This window comes from Condylostylus longicornis, unplaced genomic scaffold (genome assembly GCF_029603195.1).
Source record: "Condylostylus longicornis isolate FDR11 unplaced genomic scaffold, ASM2960319v2 ptg000010l, whole genome shotgun sequence".
Taxonomy (NCBI): domain Eukaryota; kingdom Metazoa; phylum Arthropoda; class Insecta; order Diptera; family Dolichopodidae; genus Condylostylus; species Condylostylus longicornis.
In genome coordinates, this window is record NW_026577979.1 from 3737292 (window position 1) to 3758932 (window position 21641).

General features: G+C 25.1%; 2 protein-coding genes across 5 annotated transcripts in view; one reads left to right on the top strand and one right to left on the bottom strand.

Moving 5' to 3' along the window:
• The window catches only part of LOC129618770 (formin-J-like), a 180701-nt gene that overhangs the window by 93985 nt on the left and 65075 nt on the right, over positions 1-21641 (bottom strand). The gene's annotated exons all lie outside the window — the stretch shown is intronic.
• LOC129618858 (uncharacterized) lies at positions 11129-14607 on the top strand. The gene is made up of 9 exons (XM_055533881.1): positions 11129-11228; positions 11900-12137; positions 12624-12751; positions 12822-12961; positions 13031-13278; positions 13345-13532; positions 13596-13743; positions 13809-13945; positions 14211-14607. Exons 1-9 carry the CDS (start codon positions 11217-11219, stop codon positions 14550-14552), a joined length of 1581 nt encoding a protein of 526 aa, XP_055389856.1. The 5' UTR covers positions 11129-11216; the 3' UTR covers positions 14553-14607.

Genomic DNA, 21641 nt, shown 5'->3' on the forward strand with positions numbered 1-21641 from the left:
TAATGTATGTGTGTATTTTACTCTTACATTAATCTCTTTGAGTGATCATCTCTCTATAGATAAAATGTCAATTTGTTCAAAGTAATAGAAATAACAGGAATATGATGAGTTAACAAAATGTGAAGAAGAAGAATGTGAATATTTTTTTAAATGACTTTTGATTGTATGATTATTTGTTTGATTATCTGTGGTTACAACAAGTAATTATGCATATTTACTAAAGTGAGAACTTAGAATGTCTTTATTTTCAATTACAATTTCGAATTTTCTACAGTTTTTTTGGATTCGAAATCGAGATTAAAGTAAAACAAAGTTTATAACTAACTGCACTTTTTTCGTACAACTGCAGAACAGATAGGTGATTTAATTAAAGTTACGAGTAGTAAACAAAGGCACGAGTCAAGTCCCTCGACTCGAACCAATGATCTACCGCTTTCTAGACAGACGCTCTACCAATTGAACTACCGAGGTATGAAGAAATTACTGGCAAATTGTTCTTCACACCTCCGTAGCTCAGTTGGTAGAACGTCCACTTCGAGGAGAAAATTTTTTTAATTTTTCTGCCTTGACTCTTTCCTTTGATTATGTCATCTGTTTGTTTAGCAGTTGTATGAGCGAATTCCCATTAATTATTCTCATAAGAAATTTATAATCAAGAACTGCACGATGTATTGGTAATTCGTAATATAAAACAAAATTATTTATTGCTTAAAATTCAGGATCTCTGAACCGAGAAGCAAGAGCTATATGAATTCATACAATATATAATTTTCATGTGAGAAGAAAAGAATAAAATTTCCCTATGATAATGTTGAAAAAAACCTGAAAATCTCAAAGATGGTAAAAAATTGTCTTGCTTTTGCCTGTTTCCCGCAATTGAACTAGAACGCTCTAGAACTATACTACTTATTATACAGCTTTTTCATTACACCTTTAATTAAAAATTTTCATATCTACTAGAGTTTTCAATTTCAATTGGAAAGATTTTATTGAAAAAGCAAATTAATTCACCACAATTACACACAAAAAAATCGCATGGTTAACTCACTGGTTGCAGCAACTATAATATGGTTAAAATCTAAAAACATGGTTAAAGTCACCATATTTGTCGAAACACATAGTTAATATAACCATAACCACCATATTTTCAACCATAGTCCAAATTTTATATGGTTAACTTTGAGTTATTTAAAAAAAAAATCATTTTTGTACATAAGAACAACCATATTTTGGTTATTTCAACAATAATGCATGGTTATTTTCAATCATATTATGGTTGAATGTAACCAAAAATATGGTTGGATCTAACTATAATATGGTTGAATTTAACCATAATATAGTTGAATTTTTATCATAATATGGTTAAAAATAACCATATTATGATTGTTTTTAACCACAGTATGATTGTTTTCAACTATAATATGATTGATTTTAAGCATAGTATAGTTAACTTAACCATAAAATGGTTCATGTCAATGTAGCGCCTTTAGTTTTGAGTTTAACGCATGTGTATTTGTAATATTTCTTTTAATAAATGTCAATAATTTTTTTATGATTGTCCGAAATATGAATACTTTGAAGTTGTACATAAACATGTTTTCGACATTTCAAATTCAAAATGAAATTTTTTTTATATTTTACGAAATAAATTTACGTTTTGCGAAAAATATGTAGATTTTTAGAAATTTAAACGAAATAAATTTTTTTTAAATTCTCATTAAATTATAATATATTTATTGCTTTCCTTAGGTTTCGCATAAGAATAACAATGTTTTTACTGCATAATATAAGAATAACAAGATTTCTTATGGCACATATCAAGTTGTGCTAAAAAAGGAAACCTTTGTTGAAAAAGTGAAAAAAATTTTACCTGATATGAATAATCGCAAAATTTTGGATACTTGAAATGAAAAATATTTAATTTTTATCATATTTCTCAGGTGTTGTCTAAAATCTAGAAAAATATTTGTGCTTAGCGCTGAAAATATTAAACTCATTTTGTTTTGTGAAAAACTGGGGGATTTTTAAGAGATTTGAAAGAAAAAAAACATTCTTCATTCTTTAGATAAAAGTCAAATATTTTTCCACAATTTGAATTTTGTAATTTAAAAACGAAATTTTAATTTTTTTGCTTTATATCTTAAAATTTAGTACTTGTTCAAAAAAACATAGGACTTTTAGTTTTTATATAAAAATAAATAATTTAGTAAAATTCATGTAAGAGTTTCCTAAGTTTTCAAATTATGATGCAGTATTTTCGCTTTTAAATTTATTTCATATACATATGCATACACTATGGTTAAAATAACCATACAAGTTACATATTCAGTTATACAACCGGATAAAGTTGTAATTCTACCCGTTACTTCCACTTAATTTAAACAAACAATTTTTTTTCCTTTTAAAATATTTTTTTTTTTTATTCTTTCTACTAAATTAAATTCAAATTCTAAAATAAATAATCACATCAGCATTTTTACCTGTTATACTTTTGCGCGTGTAAAAATCATGCTATGTAAAAATGCTTAATTAACAAATTTCATTTAAACTACCTTACTATGTGATGTTTCTTATAATTATTAAGCTTTAATCAGTCGTTAGCCGTAAAAGTAAAAACATCAGTTATTTTATATATTATAGTAATTGTCATATATTACCTGTAAAAGAAAGAAAGGTTATCTTTGTAAGAAAATTAAATCGAATTAAATTGCCATATAAATTTTAAATTAAAAATAATAAATCATAAGAAAATCAAATTGAATAAAATTGTCATATAAGAAAATTGTGAATTATAAATAATAAATAATAAATTTAAATTGTGAGAATTTAATTGTGAGAATTTTAAATAAAAAAGATAAGAATAAAAATTCAAATAAATAAAATAAAGTTGTTTTAAATTCATAAACAAAATATAACTCTTTATTTATTTTTCCTTTAAAAAAAGAAAAAAATATAAAACACAAAACTGGCGCAGTCGGTAGGATTGCCCAGCTAGTGAAAATTAATATTAATTATTAAAATAAAAAGAAAAATAACTAGTTTCAAGACTGTAACAGTTATCAAGGAATGTTAGTGCAAATTAGTGCTTAACACAAATTCCAAAACAGTGACAGTTATCAAGAAAACATTTTTCTGAAACATTAGCTTTCTTTTTAAAGAATTAATGGGTGAACCTAGAACAAAATAAATAGAAAAAAAAAAAAATATTTTTTTTATTTAAAATAAAGGAAAAATATATTTTGTGCGAATAACAAAATAACAAAAATTTTAACAACAAATTTCAATTTTATTTTTAACAATATCACATAAAATCCTTAACAATAAATTATAAGTAAAATAAAAACAAAAAAACAAAAAAAAAAAAAAAAGGTAATTATGGCAAATACAATTACTATTCGCGATCTCATAACCGAAGCTAGATCGTTACCCAACTTCAAAGGTAACAGGGACTACGATCTCAGCTCATTTATAAGAGATGCAGAAAGGTTTATAAACCTAGCACCGGATCAAGGATCAAAAGAATACATCATATCAATCATCACCAACAAGTTACAAGGACCGGCGGCTGATTCAATCAGAAAAATTAATACCACCACGGATTGGGATAGCATAAAACAGCAACTAAAAAGGACGTTTGGAGTCCAGGAAAGTTATTTAAAGCTTAAAGAAATGGCAGATTTAATCAAATATAACAATGTAAGTCAATTTTATATAGATCTAAATGAAATATTAAATAAACTAAATTTTAAATACAACCTTGATGATAATAAACCAATAGAATTTAGCCCGAGTAATAATGAGGCTAGCATTTTAGAAAAATTTTTAAATAAGTTACCACGTTCAGATAGTATGTTTTTGCGAGCGAAAGACGTCACCACTTTAGATGACGCTTTTCATGAAATTTTGCAAACTTTAGGTCCCAATCATTCCGGCTATTACAGCCAAAATAACAATAACTCTAAAAGACAAAATAACCCTTCGAATAATAATCGTAACAATAACTATAATAACAATAACAACAACAGATCACATAATTTTAATAATAACAACAACTCGCGTAATTTTAATAATAATAACAACCCGCGTAATTTTAATAATAATAATAACAATCCGCGTAATTTTTATAATAATAATAATAATAATAACAGAAATTTTTCAAATTTTAACAGAAATAGTGGAAATTTTAGAAATTATAATGATAATTATAGTGCAAGGAATAGAAATTATAATAACAATAATACATCAAATAATCGTCCTTCCGAACCAATGGAAGTTGACGTAAACCACAACGAGGATAACCAAGAAAATTTTCGGTTAGAGCCTCGCAATCAAATAATTTACCAATAGTAGAATTTACTATTGATAACACTAAAATTAATTGCTTAATAGATACGGGATCTACTACCTCTATAATTAATAAAAATATATTGCCTCATATTAAACCTAATAAATTAGAAAAGCCAATTAAAATTAACACCTTATTTGGAAACAATAATATTTTGTTTGAAAAACTCACAAATGTTCCAATGGAATTTAACCATAGTGCGAAAATTCTTTGGAAAATTGTAAACATTAACAATAGGAACTTCGACGCTATCTTAGGGCAAAACATATTAAATGCAGTTGGTGCAAAAATAGACTTAGAGAATCAGGAAATAGAGATTAGGGGCAAAGTTACAAAATTTAAAAATGCTTGCCCATTTAGAGAAACACACGAACTATATTCAATAAATTTGAGTCCGAGTGAAATCTATAATCATATCAAGGACGAAAATTTGAATATAGAAGAGTGTAAAAACTTAAAAAATATTATATATGAAAATAGGGATTTGTTTTATCGGGAGGGTCAACAATTAACCTGTGTTGACTCTGTGAAGCATTCAATAATAACTAAACACTCCCAGCCGATATATTCCAAAATATATCGATTTCCAAAGATTCATGAATTTGAAGTAGAAAAACAAATAGCAGAAATGTTAGACCAAAATATTATAAAACATAGTAATTCACCTTATAACTCCCCAATTTGGGTAGTTCCCAAAAAAATTGATAGTTCAGGTAAAAGAAAATGGCGAATAGTCGTGGATTATAGAAAACTTAACGAAATCACTATCGACGATAAGTTCCCAATCCCTAACATCGATTCTCTTTTTGATAAACTTGGTCGAGCCCAATATTTTAGCACAATAGATCTTGCAAAGGGATTTCATCAAATACTCGTTGATGAAAATGACCAAGCAAAAACCGCGTTTTCAACCCCACAAGGTCACTACGAATTCATCAGGATGCCATTCGGGTTAAAGAATGCTCCTGCAACTTTTCAACGCATGATGAATCATGTGTTACGCGAATTCATTAATATATGTTGTGTCGTATATCTAGACGACATATTAATCTTTAGCACGTCCTTGCAGGAACATGTTGAAGCTATTTCAAAAATTTTCAATAAATTACGGGAACATAATTTAAAAATTCAAATCGATAAGTGTAAATTTTTTTCAAAAGAATCAGAATATCTTGGCCATTTGCTAACCGATAAAGGCATTAAACCGAATCCTTCCAAAATTAATGTAATAAAAAATTTGAAACTTCCAACCACGCGAAAAGCAATAAAAAGTTTCCTGGGAATTACGGGATATTACCGTAAATTCATTAAAGACTATGCCAAAATAGCACAACCGTTAACCCATTGCCTTAAGAAAAATAATAAAATAGATACCAATAATTTAAAATATATAGAAGCGTTTAACAAACTTAAGGACATAATTAGTAAGGACCCAATTTTAAAATATCCAAATTTCAACCAAAAATTTGTACTAACTACTGACGTAAGCCAATATGCAATTGGAGCTGTTTTATCACAAAATGGCCACCCAATTTCTTATGCCAGTAGAACGCTCAACGAACATGAGATAAGATATAGTACAATTGAAAAGGAATTGTTGGCAATAATTTGGTCAACTAAATATTTTCGACCATATCTTTATGGCATAAAATTTACTATTAGAACAGACCACAAACCTTTGGTCTGGTTACACTCTTTAAAAGAGCCTAATTCCAAACTTCAGCGTTGGAAAATTAAACTCAACGAATTCGATTTTGACATCGAATATGTTAAAGGTAGAGATAATAAGGTAGCAGATTTTTTAAGTAGATTAGATAATGAAAAAAATGAAATAAATGCTATGGAAATCGATAATAATAAAAATTTGGATAGAGAAAGTGAAATGGCTACAATTCATAGTGGCATCGAAAATTTGGATGACCACATTCCGATTGTAGACAACATTATTAATAAATATCTAACACAAATACATTTAGTAAAAAATAAAACAAAAGAAATTGAGATTAAATATAATAGATATAGGAAAATTTTCATAAGTGAAAAAGATTTATCAGATCAAAATTATTTAAATAATGTATTAAGACGTTATATCAAAACAGGCGTTACAGCCATATTTTCGGAATTAGAAGAAAGTAAATATGCAAAATTGCAAGAAAAATTGATAGAATTATTTAGTAACTGTAGAAAAATTAAATTTGTTAAATGCACCAAATTTGCCAAGGAAATTGATAGCGAAGAAGAAATCATTGAAATTATTAAGCAAGGCCACGAAGATACAAACCATCGTGGCATATTAGAAAATTTTAACGAATTAAAAGATAAATACTATATTCCGAAACTTAAAGATTTTATATACAAATATATAAATAACTGTGATGCTTGCAATTTAGCCAAGTATGACAGAAATCCAATTCAGTATAAATTCGAAATATCCGAAAGTCCGTCTGAACCTAACGAGATCGTCCATGTTGATACCTTTTATATAAAAAAGGAAGTATTTCTAACAGCTATAGACAAAATGTCAAAACACCTTTCTATGATAAAGTTACCTGATCGAAACAGCGTAACAATAGTTCAAACACTAAAATTACGGAACTCACTATTCGGTAAACCCAAAAAATTCGTATTTGATAACGAATTTAACAGTATCAATTTAAAAGATTTCTGTAGAGTTGAAAATATCGCAATTCACTTCACTTCTCCAAGAAGTCATACCGGGAACTCAGATATCGAACGGGCTCACGGTACCATAACCGAACATATTAGAATTCTAAATTTAACGGAACCTGATCTCGACACAGAAAGTAAAGTTCTTAAAGCCGTAGAAGCTTATAATAAAACAATCCATTCTGCAACTCAAAGAAAACCCATCGATTTTGTTAACGGGAAAGTAACCGATTTCGAAAAAATAAAAAATAAGATTCAAAATAATAAAGAAAAAATAATTAATAAAGTAAACAAAAATAAAAGACATTTTAAACCTCCCGAAACCGGAGAAATTTTAATAAATAATCCCGCGATAGTGCGATATAAGGAATTACCTAAATATAAAAAAATTAAAATTACTAATAAAAATAATAAAATCTTTGATAATAAAAATTATAACATTCATCCGACCCGCATTAAAAGAAAATTTAAATTTACAGGAAAAAATAATAATAACGCTAATAATAATACTAACATCAATGATAATCCCGTGTAACTCAACTATAATAGACGTAAATAAAATTGATACCGAAGCTGGATTTACTATAACGCAACATCAAAACATCGATATAATTGTAAGCTATGATAAAATAATTCATATAATTAACTTAACAGAAATCCAAACATTAATAAATATAATAGAAAACCAAATAAATACTTTACCTTTCGTTAATAATTCTAATAAAAACCTATATAATATGCTGAAAAATAAAATTAACAAGACTAACCATTCCTTCAAAACAATCTTACCATTAAGATTTAAAAGGGCTTTAATTAATGTTGGAGGATCCTTTCTCAAATGGATCTTTGGAACATTAGAACAAGAAGATAAAATTGAGTTAGAAAACCATTTAAGAACTGTAGAGCAAAATAATAATAATATAGCTGGCAACGTTAATAATCAGATAAAAATCAATTCGATATTTCAAGAAAATATCAATTCTCTTAAAACCAATATCGAACAAAATCAAATAATAATAGATAGAATTTCAAACTATGTTTCAGTCGACCACAAAAACGTTGTCAATCAATTACAATATCTTCAAATTTTAACCAATATAAATCTTCTAAACGAAGAAATCGAAAAGATTCAGGAAAATATAATGTTTGCAAAATACCAAACAATGGCAAGATCACTACTTAGTCCTGAAGAAATCGATGAATACGAAATTGATTTATCTAAAATTCAAAATCTAAAAAATGCAGTTGCCATTCGTAATAATTCATTAATTTTCATTCTTCAAATTCCCAAAATTAGTAAACAAAAAGCAAACCATTTTAAAATAATTCCAATACCTAACTCAAAGTTTGAAAAAGTTTCAATAGATATAACTGACGTCATAGTCTTTCGTAATAAAACATATTATCTGAATGAAGAAAAATACATTAATAAATTAAAACCAACATCAAATTGTTTAGCAAATCTTATTCATAATTCATATAAAAATTGTTTTAAAATTCAGGAAAGTAAACTAAAAATAATAGAAATTGAAGTTGGTATGGTACTAGTTACTAATGCAAATAATATAAAGTTGACTCATGATTGTAATAAAATAAATTATTTTCTAAATAAAAATCATATTATATTTTTTAATAATTGTACTATCGAAATTAATAATTCAAAATTTTCAAATAAAATCAGTGAATATAACCAAAACATTATAATACCCAATTATTCAATATTAAATAATTTAAATTTTTCCATTAATTTAGAAGCTATTCACTTGAAACAAATAGAAAACATAGAAAAAATTGAACAAATTTCCTATGAAAAAAATAAAAACAAAGTAATAGTTTATTTCAATACAACTTTTATTTCAATCTTTTTAATAATTACGATAAGCATATTTTTGTATATCAAGAAAGATCACATAGAATGTTTTAAAAAGAGTAAAGATAAATATGTTGTCCAGGAGAACAACAATCTTAAGGAGGGGGAAGTTACATATTCAGTTATACAACCGGATAAAGTTGTAATTCTACCCGTTACTTCCACTTAATTTAAACAAACAATTTTTTTTCCTTTTAAAATATTTTTTTTTTTATTCTTTCTACTAAATTAAATTCAAATTCTAAAATAAATAATCACATCAGCATTTTTACCTGTTATACTTTTGCGCGTGTAAAAATCATGCTATGTAAAAATGCTTAATTAACAAATTTCATTTAAACTACCTTACTATGTGATGTTTCTTATAATTATTAAGCTTTAATCAGTCGTTAGCCGTAAAAGTAAAAACATCAGTTATTTTATATATTATAGTAATTGTCATATATTACCTGTAAAAGAAAGAAAGGTTATCTTTGTAAGAAAATTAAATCGAATTAAATTGCCATATAAATTTTAAATTAAAAATAATAAATCATAAGAAAATCAAATTGAATAAAATTGTCATATAAGAAAATTGTGAATTATAAATAATAAATAATAAATTTAAATTGTGAGAATTTAATTGTGAGAATTTTAAATAAAAAAGATAAGAATAAAAATTCAAATAAATAAAATAAAGTTGTTTTAAATTCATAAACAAAATATAACTCTTTATTTATTTTTCCTTTAAAAAAAGAAAAAAATATAAAACACAAAACTTACATGGTTGATATTCCTAACGGGACCTTTAAATAAGCGTCAACAGTTTTTTATGATTGCCTGAAATACATATGTAAATACTTTGAAGATGTACATGAATAGGTTTTCGACATCTCAAATTCGAAATATAAATTTTGTTTTATGTTTACGAAATTTTTCTATTTAACATTTAGAGCAAAATACTTATGTAAATTTTTTGGAGATGTAAATAACTTTTTTTTTTAAATTATCATTAAAAATCATATGTTTTTTGAAGTTTGGAATAATTAACTATAAAATTTTTTAGTCTTTCTTTGGTTTTACATAAAAATAACAAGAATTCTCATGTTTTGTGTGTCAAATAATAAGTTAATTACGATTTGCTATATAAAAGCAGAATTATTCAAAAAAGTGTAAAATTTTTTGTAGACATTAAACGACAATCCTAAATTTTTAACATTTTTAAGAAAAACATTTAAATTTTATTATTTTTCTTAGATTTCTGTGAAAGTTAGGAAAAAAGGTTTATGTTTAGCCTTAACTACAAAGTTATATTAAATTTTTTATGTTTTGCAAAAAATTTGTAGACTTTTTAAAGATTTAAGAGAAAAGAGATGTTTTTCTTTTAATTCTTTTAAATCATATAAGTATGTATTTATTGAGTTTTAGAATCAGAAACGGAAAATTTCTCTGTTTTTCTTAGATTTTACAAAACAAAAGAAATCTCTCGTTTTGTATAGCAAATACATTACGATTTGCAAAAAAAATGCCGCATTGTTTAAAAAATTAAAAAACTTTAAAAAACTTATGCGAAAATCGCAATTTTGACATTTTTATTGAAAAACAATTAATTTTAACTTTTTAAATACTATTTTCAGATTTTGTGTAATAACTAGCAAAATTTATCTTAAAAAAGTATAAAATTTCATAAAACATAAGATAAAGTTTCCAAAATTTTTAAATCATTGCACTTTTTATTTTCGTTTCATAAATCCCTCTAGTTTATGGTGGTACATTTTAAGTATATGTGTGCATAAAAAACACGTGATTTTGAAATTAACCATGTTATGGTTAATATTAACTATGCTATGGTTAAAATAACCATATTATGGTTCAACCATAGTATGGTTGGTTTTAACCATAGTATGGTTAACATTCCTAACGGAACCTTCTTGTTTTTACATGGTGATGTTTTGTTTTTGAGTTTTGCGCGTATGTATTAGTAACATTTCATTTAACAAGCATAAATAATATTCAGTAAGTGTTCGCGATTCAAAGTAACAGGTTCATATTAGAAGTATTTAAAGTGTAAAAATTTTAAAAAAGTTTTAAGTGAATTTCTGTAAAGTGAAAAATTGTTTAAAAGACTATTAAGAATATATTGTATATTATTTAAAATTCAAGTGTAGTTTTCAGTGAAATAAAATTTAAAAGTACAAATTGAATCATTTAATAAAGTTTTATTTGCTCAAGTAATCAAATTTGTGTATAAAAATAAATTGAAATAATTAAAATTCATTATAATTCTAAAAAAAAATCTTAAATTTTATTTAAAATAAATAGAAGTTTCAAGTTACTGAAAATAAAAATTTCATTATGGACGTAGCGGTAAGTGTTATGAAGCAGTGTTGAAAAAAATACAGTTATCTTTAAATTTACGACGTTTTCAAATCACTCCATTTTTATGAAAATAAAACCTTACACCATGTATACAAAAAACTTAACAGAACTTACAAAACAAAAAAATTAAAAATTTGCAGTGTATTTCAAATTTAAGCGGTAAATTTAATTCGAGAAACAATTATCTTGATAACGTATATCAAAACCAAGTATAAAAGAGCGACGTAAATCTAGGGATAACTGTACGTACTTTTGTAAATTAGTTTTCTGTTTTACATACAATGTATAATGTGAATGTATGCTAAAAGTGTATTTCGACAAACTTTTTTATTTTAAATAAATAGGCTACTTTATTGATTTGATTCGACTTTATTAGCCATGACATCTTTAATAATAATAAAATAAAAATATGTAGCTTTTAAAGAATGATAATGAATCAAATTTTATGAACATAGTAATGAATTAAATGTGGTGGAATTGTAATATGTTGTGTTTGTTTGTATAGTAGTAAAAATAATTCAGTATTTCGACTAAAACATTAAGAGAAAATAAAATTCCTTTTTAAATTATTTCACAAATTTATGTACTAATTTATAAATTGTAAATAATACGTGAATTGCAAACTGATTCTTAATTATATATTTTTTTAATTACAACAGTGTAAAAAGGTTTTTTTGAATGTAGCACGAGGAGATGTGAAAAAAACAGTCAAACTAACTATGGACAAGTCAAAATATATAAATTTGGATGAACTAAATGATGCTGTAAAAATCAAATTTAATTTTAATGAGAATCCAATATACACAAGTGAAGTTGGTGATGTTCTTGATCCAGAGGATGTCGTAGATTATATTTATCAATACATGGAATCTCCATCGTTTGTGTTACAAATAAAAGGTTTTATCTAATAAAAATTCATAAAATTAAATTTTTTACGTATGTATATAAAAATTTAACCACATCCAACTGAAATAAATTTTAAGCTTTGATGTAACGCGTTAAATTTACTTAAATTTAAATTTACTTTTAATCTTGCTTAAAAAGTGTAATTTTATTTGAAAACAAAATTGTTTTTTTTCTGTTCATTATTGTTTTTTAATATTTTATAGAATTATAACGCACTTACTGTAAAAAAGCCAGTTATCCTATAAAATAAGCATTGTTGAACATAAATTCATTAGAAAGCTATCTTCTTTTATATTAATTTTATTTAAAAATTGACCGGTTTTTGTCTACAAATATAAAATATTTTTGCATAAAAAACTTTTTAAAATTAAATTGAGTAATTACAACTTTAATTTAAAAGTAATGAACAGAAAACACGCAATTTCGTATAATTAATAGAATGTTTTTATGAAATATAAACTACTTATGTTTTTTCAGGTTCTCCATTTGAAACAGATAATAATTCAGTAGAAATATTAAACGAGCTTGCAGTTGTAAATGCATCGACTGTACAAGAACCTTCATATGTAATCGAAAATTTGTTTAATACCTTGATTACAGAAGAGGTACAAATATTTTTTTATTTTTAATATCATTGGATTTAAGCAAAATATATCTTTTTTCCAACACTCAAAGGACTTTAAATTATTTCTTAATTTCGAGTGCAAAGATATTATTCAATCATACAAAGAGAAGCAATTATTAGGACGGTATGACAGAATAAATTTAAGCAAAAGTATTATCAATCATCTTTTAAACGTGGATCCTTATATGAAGTGTGTTAAGATTCAGAATGCAGTTAAATGTTGAACTACTAGTTATTTTACACTTTTTTTATTGTATAGTATACGAAAAGAAGATTTTGAAAGATTGGCTTCTTATATTGTGAAAGCATTTCCAAACGAATCAAAAGATTCTTACTACACAAAATATTCAACTGGACGTTTGGCTTCTGGTAAATTATATGATGCATATACAAATGCAAAAACCAAATTAGCTAAAAAAGGTTTGATACATCGCAGAAGTCGCTCTAAGAGTCTCTCATCTACTTGTACTGAATCAACTTTAGTTTCACCTATTCACCTTAACTTAGGTATGTATATATATATTTCTAATTTCAATTCACTCAATTTGTTAATTTTATTTATATCCAATTAAGATAACGATCAATCGACAATACTGGAAATTGTCGAGGAAATTTCAGCTGCGTCAACAATTTCGGACGAGTTGCGGTGCAAATGGGAGATCACATTTGATCACCGATGTATGCTATTAGAAAAGGATACTCCAACTTCAGAGTACATCGATAAGTTTTCTGTGTTGAAGAGCGGAGCAGGCTATGAATTGGTAAGAACTTTGCAATTTTCAAAGCAGATTTCATTTAAAGATAAAACAATATTTTTTATAAAGTTGGTTTTAGATGCTGAAAAACGATATGGAACCAAAATAGTACCAAAGATAACTGAGAAAAATATTCAACTTATAATTAATGAAGCCCATTTAAGTAGGAACTTGAAAACTAAGGAAATATTAAAGGCTTTGGAGAATGAAACAGACGGTAGAATATTTTTAAAATATGTATTATTATCATACATTTTGAGAGTTATTTACTTTCCGTTACAGATAGTAAAAGAAAATGTTGGGCTCTTCTGATTTTGCCATATGTAATACCAGTTTCAAATATTAAGCGAAAGTTGTCAACAAAATTGTACAGGCCTTCAAAAATTGAAGCTCAAGAAGCGTTTATAGCACATTATAAGGTAAATAAAAATTTTAATGTTTTAAAATTTGGAAAATATAAAAATTTATATATGATTTTTGCGCAAATCATATGCAATTTTTTTTAAATTTTAAAGCTATTAGCGGAGATGTCCAGATTTAAATTTAAACTGTGCATGGGTTAATTAAAAAATTAAAATGCACAAAAAATGGAATTAAGATAGAGAAAATAAAAATTTAGTAGACAAGTGTCTGCAACCAATTGTTAATATTTAAAAATAAAAAAAAAATGTTTGTATATTTCAGAGTATACCAGAAGCAGATCACGCAGAGAGGCAGTATATCAACCAATGCAGAAAAGTTAAAGTCAATATCCAGCCAAAAATAGTTTTTATAGGAGAAAATATCGATTTGACGTGGGTTTTAGTGTCACATGTCAAATATTGTTTTAAAAATCCGTTAGAAGCAGTTACTGCATGCTTCAGTGTTTTCATGGGACTTAACATACAATATCCACCCGAATGCAAGAGAATCTGGTATTTTGTTCAAAATTACATTTACAAAATTACAACTAAATATGACAAGGATGATGCTGTATTGAAGACCTTAGCTTTAGATTTAGAATTCCTGCAACAAAATAAAAATTAAAATCTTAATAAGAATGAACAAATAGGTACGTGTAGAAACTGTATACATACAATTACTATTAAATTTAAATTTTATTTTAATAAGTTTAACGAAATTTAAATGAATTAATATAATATATGTAACTTTTATAATTTTTAAAATGAATTTTAAATGCTTTTTATGTATTTCAAATTTTGATAATGATGTACAATTTGTTGATCATTTGAAGTTAAAACATGCAAATTCTATTCGTTTTCCATGCACTATCTGCAATCGAGTTTATGATAACATTTACTACTACAAAGTTAATTTAAAAAGCCATGCAATTTGTTCTAAAAATGACTTAAGCTCAATTTGTGATTCAAATCAAAGTGCAATTTATATTGCTAATACGATTTCAAATGACACCTCAGTTAGTTCAAAAGAAAAAATTTCAAGTCATGCAAATATTAGCTTTCGGAATGAATTCTTTAAAATTTTCCTTTGAAAATTAGTGCGTTAAGAAAAGTTAATAAAGATGTTTTTGAACGATATAAATTTACAGCGAAAGATAATGTCTATTCGACAAAATTTATTCGGTATAATAATTTACCTGTGAAGGTTGGTATGGTAATTTATGAAACAAACTCACAACTTGCTGTTGTAGATTATATCTTTAAATATGGCGAAAAATTGTATTTAGGCTTATCTTTACTGAAAGAGATATGTTTTGACATGCATTATTATGCTTATGTTGTTGACAACACTAATATACGCAAAACAATTTCTGTAAATGTAAATTGCATAACTCGTACATCGTATATTAACCAAACTTCAAATGGTCAAAAAATAGTTGTACTTAATCACATTTTACATGAAATATATCAAAGTAACTTGTAAGAATAATTTTTTGTAAAAAATATGTAAAATATGGAATATAGAATTTTGTTTTTGTAAACATTAGGTAATACGCAATTATATGTCATAAATACTGTGCGAATATTATAAAAATTATTTTTCTGTGTAATAAAATTTTGAAGCTAAATTTTTTTGTGTTATTATTAACAATTTTTACTTTTTAATACAAAATTTTTTTTTACAAAAAAAGATTTCTAGATATTTTGCATTAGATTAATCATGATTGATTTAAGTAAAGTTTGAAAATTACTTTTAAAGAAAAGTAAGGCATGAGTTTTTGAGTTCAATTAAACTTACAATAATTTTAAAGTTTTTTGAGGAGAATTTGTGAAAAAAAATTTACTTAACACCCTAAAATTTATCAATTTCTGTTGCGAGTAATAATAAGCAAGGTGCTATTGTTATACAGCATGTCAATGAAAGTAGAATAGGTTTTTCAATAATGCTGTATACTGTACCTGTTAAGTGGGTTACAATTTTAATAATATTACATAGTTATTTTAACCATACTATGGTTACCAAATGAAACTTTTATAAGGTTGCAACAATAATGTTACATGGTTCTTGTAACCATACTATGGTTAAAAAAATCAACATTAATAAGGTTGCAACAACTATGTTGCATAGTTGTTTTAACCATATTATGTTTAAAAACATTTTCTTTATTTGGTTAACTTAACCATAAATCTTAGTTAAGTTAACTATAATATGGTTAAAATTTAAATATTTTTATGTTTGTATCAACCTTAATATGGTTGAAACCCAATTATTTTTATTTTTGCAACAACCATGTTATGGTTGTTTTTAACTATATTATGGTTAAAATTTGTATATAACAGCAACCATAATATGGTTAAATGCAACCATAATATAGTTAAATACAACCATATTATGGTTAAATTTAACTATAATATGGTTAAAATATGGTAAATTTAATAATAATTTATGGTTGAAACAACCATAATGTAATTAATTTTCATCGAAAAGTATATAACAGCAACCATAATTTATGGTTAAAACTTAATCATAGTATGGTTCTTTAAAATTATGGTTAACTTAACCATAAAATTTTTTTGTGTGTACATTTTAAAATTATTGTAATTTTCTACAATATACATTTTAAGTAAATTCAAAGTTAAAAAACAAAAACAAAGCTAAATAGTAAACTATCAAACCATATTTGTTCTCATTATAGCGTGAAAAATTTTCAATGTAATGAAAAATTTTCTATCTTTCCACATTATCGAATTAACTTTGTAATTGGTCATACAACTGCATAATACTATGTGTAAAATGAAATTATCACACAAGATTTGATTTACTTTAGTTTTACGCTTGGTAAACACTATATATTCAATTTAAAAACCAAAATTTTCACAATAATTTTAAGTCACATTGATGTTATATTAACCATTTAATATTTTGTCCTGTTCTAAAGTAAAAAAACAAACTATTTTCTTTCCTTTCCAATCCTTTTTCTCTTATTATCGCAAAACCATTTTTTACATTCATATATAGCTATAAATATTTTCTTATTTTCAAAAGTAACCATTCATTATAAAATTTTAATATCAATCAACTTCACTTTACCAAAAAAACCAATTCCCACAAAGTCTCATTAATTCAAAATTAGAAAATTTTAAAGTCATTGATTAAATGTTATATATCTGCGTTCTATTTTGTATAATACTGATATATTAATATACTGCAAGCATGTATATGATGATCTAAAATATATACTAACATTATATTATGATTTTGAAATTAGAATATGTTATACATTGGATTTTATAAAATAAAGGTCCAAAAAAATATTAAATCAAGTGAATAATTAGCAACATATAGATTGAATGTTAGCGGTTTTAAAGATTTTCACACTAATAACCAATATAAATTTCTATATATAAAAGATAGATATTATTTAAAAAAGGATCTTATTAAATTGGATTTTAATTAATTTTTGAAAATTGTAGTGAATAAGCAATATACTCGTAATTTTGTATATAAAAAGAGTATATTAGATTTTGGATTGTGTCGTAAGTGTCATGGTATGATTTAAGTATTTAGTACGTGTTATAATGGTATAGACTGCATGTATGTGCGTTTATGTAAGTACAACAATCATGAAATTATATAAATATATTGTATTGTACAATAAAATTCATCTTGTAATTTTTTAAAATAATTGGTTATTGAAAAATTTTCTTAGAAAATTGAATGATCGAATTGAAAATTTTTAAAATAAATGTTAATAACTTTGGTATTTAAAGGGTATTACAGGTGTAATCAAGTATAGCAGGTGTATTCAAGTATATAGCAGGTGTATTCAAGGAGCAGAGCAAATTGGAAGTTTGACACATTCAACTGTTCAAGTTGCTTTTGAAACATTTTCAGTTTAGCATATATAACAACGTAGATGAATTATTCTCTAGTTGTGTAAAATTTCGTATTACGCCATTGTAGGAGTATTGTAGTAAAGTAGTTTCGCACATTTATTCTGATTGATATGGCTTAACATTTTTATATGAAAAATAAGTGTTTCATATATCCATTTCTTCCTACTTTACTTCATTTTGCCTAAAGCTGCTACTATTGCACTAAAGCACAAAATACTCTGAAGCAGTTATAAGTATTACATTAATATTTTCAACGGAACACGACCATTTTTTGCTCCGCTCTTAATTTTATGTTGTTTAAAACATTCCATAACCTGTATTCTATAGAAGATTTTAAAGAATATAGCCTCAAAATGCATCATTTATTAGAATATAGCCTCCAAATTCATGATTTCAAATACTCTTCCTCATTTACATTTACAAACATTTATTAGAAGATTTAAAGATTTTAAAAATTTAATATGGTAATATTTAAAAAAAAAAAAACAATTTATAAATGGCGGATTCAATTTAATAAAATAGGCATAAAAATTTCTAAACCCCTTTCCAAAAATTTTCTTCAAAGTTTCATTGAACTTGTGTCATTTTGAATTTTATCACTTATTTTCTTTCCACTTTTTTTTTCATTTTCCCTCTCTATCCAATTTTTACTTTTTTTTTTACAACTAACATAGCAAGAACCGATTATAACAAGCAAAAAATATGTCTGTATGTGTGTATGAAGTAAACTTATACAAATAACAGAAACGCCACTTCAATTAAACAGAACGTGCTACAAGTTTTTTGCTGTTTTCTGTTTTTATTTTGTTTTCTCTTCTAAAAGTGCATATACCAAAAAAAAATTTCATATTGAATCCTTGAATCCTGATAATATGCTTGAAAATATTACTTCCTCCCGCAAGAATTCATTTTGTAAACTGCATGTATAAAATATCCATAAATATAGAGTATGTACATTTAAAAACAAACATATCCGGTTAAAGGAGCCAAAGAGGAGTGGAAGTAATAGTTGTAGCAAAACAAAAAAATAAAAAAATATAAAAAAAAACCAAGGATGTTAAGAAAAACTGAAATAGAAAGGAAAGCACATTGATGAAAACTAAAAACTGAAAATTAATTTTATTTTATACAGGGTTCGTTTTTAATCAGAATTTGAACAATGTTGGAAAAAAAAAATTGAGGAATTTTTAATAGTACTTACGAGTATAATTACGGAACCAAAATTACGATACTGGAGTCTATCATTAAAGGATTTTTTAATATGTGTGCAGAAAACTTATTAAATTTTTACTTAAATTAAAATTGTACATAGTTTCCATCAACTGATTTGGGGACAATAGCATTAAAACAGGAACAATCAACAACGTTGCATCTTAAAATAAAATCTTTATTCCCTTCTTCTTTACGAAAATTAAACAGAATATTCAAGATTGATGTCGATTCTTTCCGGAATTTCTCGGTAAAGTTATTGGAATTGATCGAACAGTGATCTCTCGTTCTTTTTCAGATGAATCATTTAAAAATAAAAATTTACTACAATTTAAGCGGTTTCATTCGTAAAATTAATTCGTAATCGTTACTCTTATAAATGAAGCACTTTGTACACCTTATATGCGCCAAAATTATAATTTTATACGTAATATTATAAATACAACAGTTTTGTGGGTATGCATATACACCGGTTTTTGAGGTTTCAAAGAGTGTTGCTAAATGTACCTTTATGTATGAAATTTATTTGGTAATACAATTCATACATTTATATATTAATTGTATAGGTACAATCAGGTGAAGTACAATGAGGTAATCTATTTTTTTGTAAAATAATATTATTATAGAAGACCTGACTTATTTTACACATACAACAAAAACAAATACATAGTTTTATTTTTTGCTGTACCGTTGAAAGCTAAAATTACAAAATTACCAAGTATATTAATAGAAGACATGAAAAAATAAATTTGTACTTCCGGTTTTGGCTTTACTCTATAGTTACATTTTGCTTTTTTTTTTGGTTTTTTTTTTGTTGGGAATAATATAAACAAAAGTAGGTTGGGTTTGTTTATATTTGGTTATTTTATAATTTACACTATCTACATTAACTCTAATATACTTATTTATTATTTTTACAGGTGGTAATTAATTTCTTGAAAGATTTGAATTTATAATAATATTTAAGGTAATAATTAGAATATGGGTAGAAATTTTTTTAAATTATCAAAACACCAATGTATTTGTTTGTGCCTTAAAATATTTTGGGTTCTAAATCCTAAAAAATGTTAACAGAAATATTAAGTATTGAATAATCAACAGAAGGTACTGAAAAACATGATCAAGAAAGTACAAACTTCATTTATATGAGAACGTGCTTTACTTGCTTCATATTTCAGTAGTTTTTATAGAAGCTCGTGTTATTCTTAAATTGGAAATTTTCTACTGACGAAAATTTAACACCTTTCTGTAGTTATTTTATAAACGACTTTAAAATTCCAAAGCCAAATAGCGGAATATCTTTTTATATAATTGTGTACGTCACTTGCAACATTTCGAAACATGTTGCATACGCATATTCCAATTCATATTCCACTATTCTTTCTATATACTAAAATTATTTTAAGCATATAAGTGTAACATATAAAATTTTACTATTCAAACATGTTCCATCATTTACACAATACTTACTTACAACATGTTCGAACATTATTTTTATTATATTCAAATAAATTTTTACACAATCAAATTTGTTTGATCAAACGAATCCTAATTGAAATCATAAATTAAAAAAACAAGTCAAATCTTTTATTTTCAATAATTTTTTTCCATGTTATTTCAACAATGAGAGTTCACAAATTCTTAACACTATTTAAAAATATTTTAAAACCACAGTTTATCATAATGAATTCGTTTCCTTTTATACATATACATATTTTTACTAATATAATGTAAATGTAATGTCTCCATATAGGTACTCTTATTCGGAAGTAAGTACAAAAATTGGTTTTTATTTTATGTAGTAACAAGTTGGTTAGTTAGTGGATTAAAAATTACATACATACATACACACATTATATACAAGAAAACAAGTAACTTAATATTATATTTTATTATTTTGTAAATTATTTTAAAAGGAATATTACAAAACAGTGAAATTTTGTGTTCAAAATGCATTCAGATTATAAAAAAAAGGAAAGTAAAAGGTATTTACAATATAAAAGAATGAAAAATAATGAACTAGCTACATATTATATGTGTTTGTACTTATGTGACATGAATGCATTCAAAAACATTGAATCATTTTCTATTTTATCGACTTAAAATTCTTAACTTCTAAAAGTATTATACAATAAATTCCTATACACAGGTATATGTGAGTTAGTGAATAAGTACATAATATTTTAAATAGTACAAAATTCGATATGTAAAAGAATTTAGGTTTTTATTCAGGAAGCACTTTTTTACACCAAAAAAAACGAAAAAAATAAAATGAAAGTAACAAAAATACCACATTTTACTAATAAATAAAGTTGGGTCAAACCAATGGTTTGTATTGTAGCACTTTTCCTTTCAACAAGTGAAAATTCAGCTTTTAAATACAGTCTATGTATACCTATCACACTATTAAAATTATTTTCATTCATATACAAAACTCTTTCTAGGATTGCATATACTTAGGATGACGCATATATGCAGTCTTTGAAATAAAGCAAAAATTAATATAAAGTGGGGTAAACATAATGCTCGATTTTAAGGGTTAATTGTGTGAGTTAAGGAAAATAATTATATTTTTTAATGTTATGGAATTTACCGTTAGCTTTTTGCG

Bases quoted from the DNA above. Each gene is read 5' to 3' on its own strand.
- LOC129618858 (XM_055533881.1), top strand. The intron at 12,962-13,030 runs GTGTGTTAAGAT...TTTATTGTATAG, and splicing joins AACGTGGATCCTTATATGAA to TATACGAAAAGAAGATTTTG. The intron at 13,744-13,808 runs GTAGAATATTTT...TTTCCGTTACAG, and splicing joins TTTGGAGAATGAAACAGACG to ATAGTAAAAGAAAATGTTGG.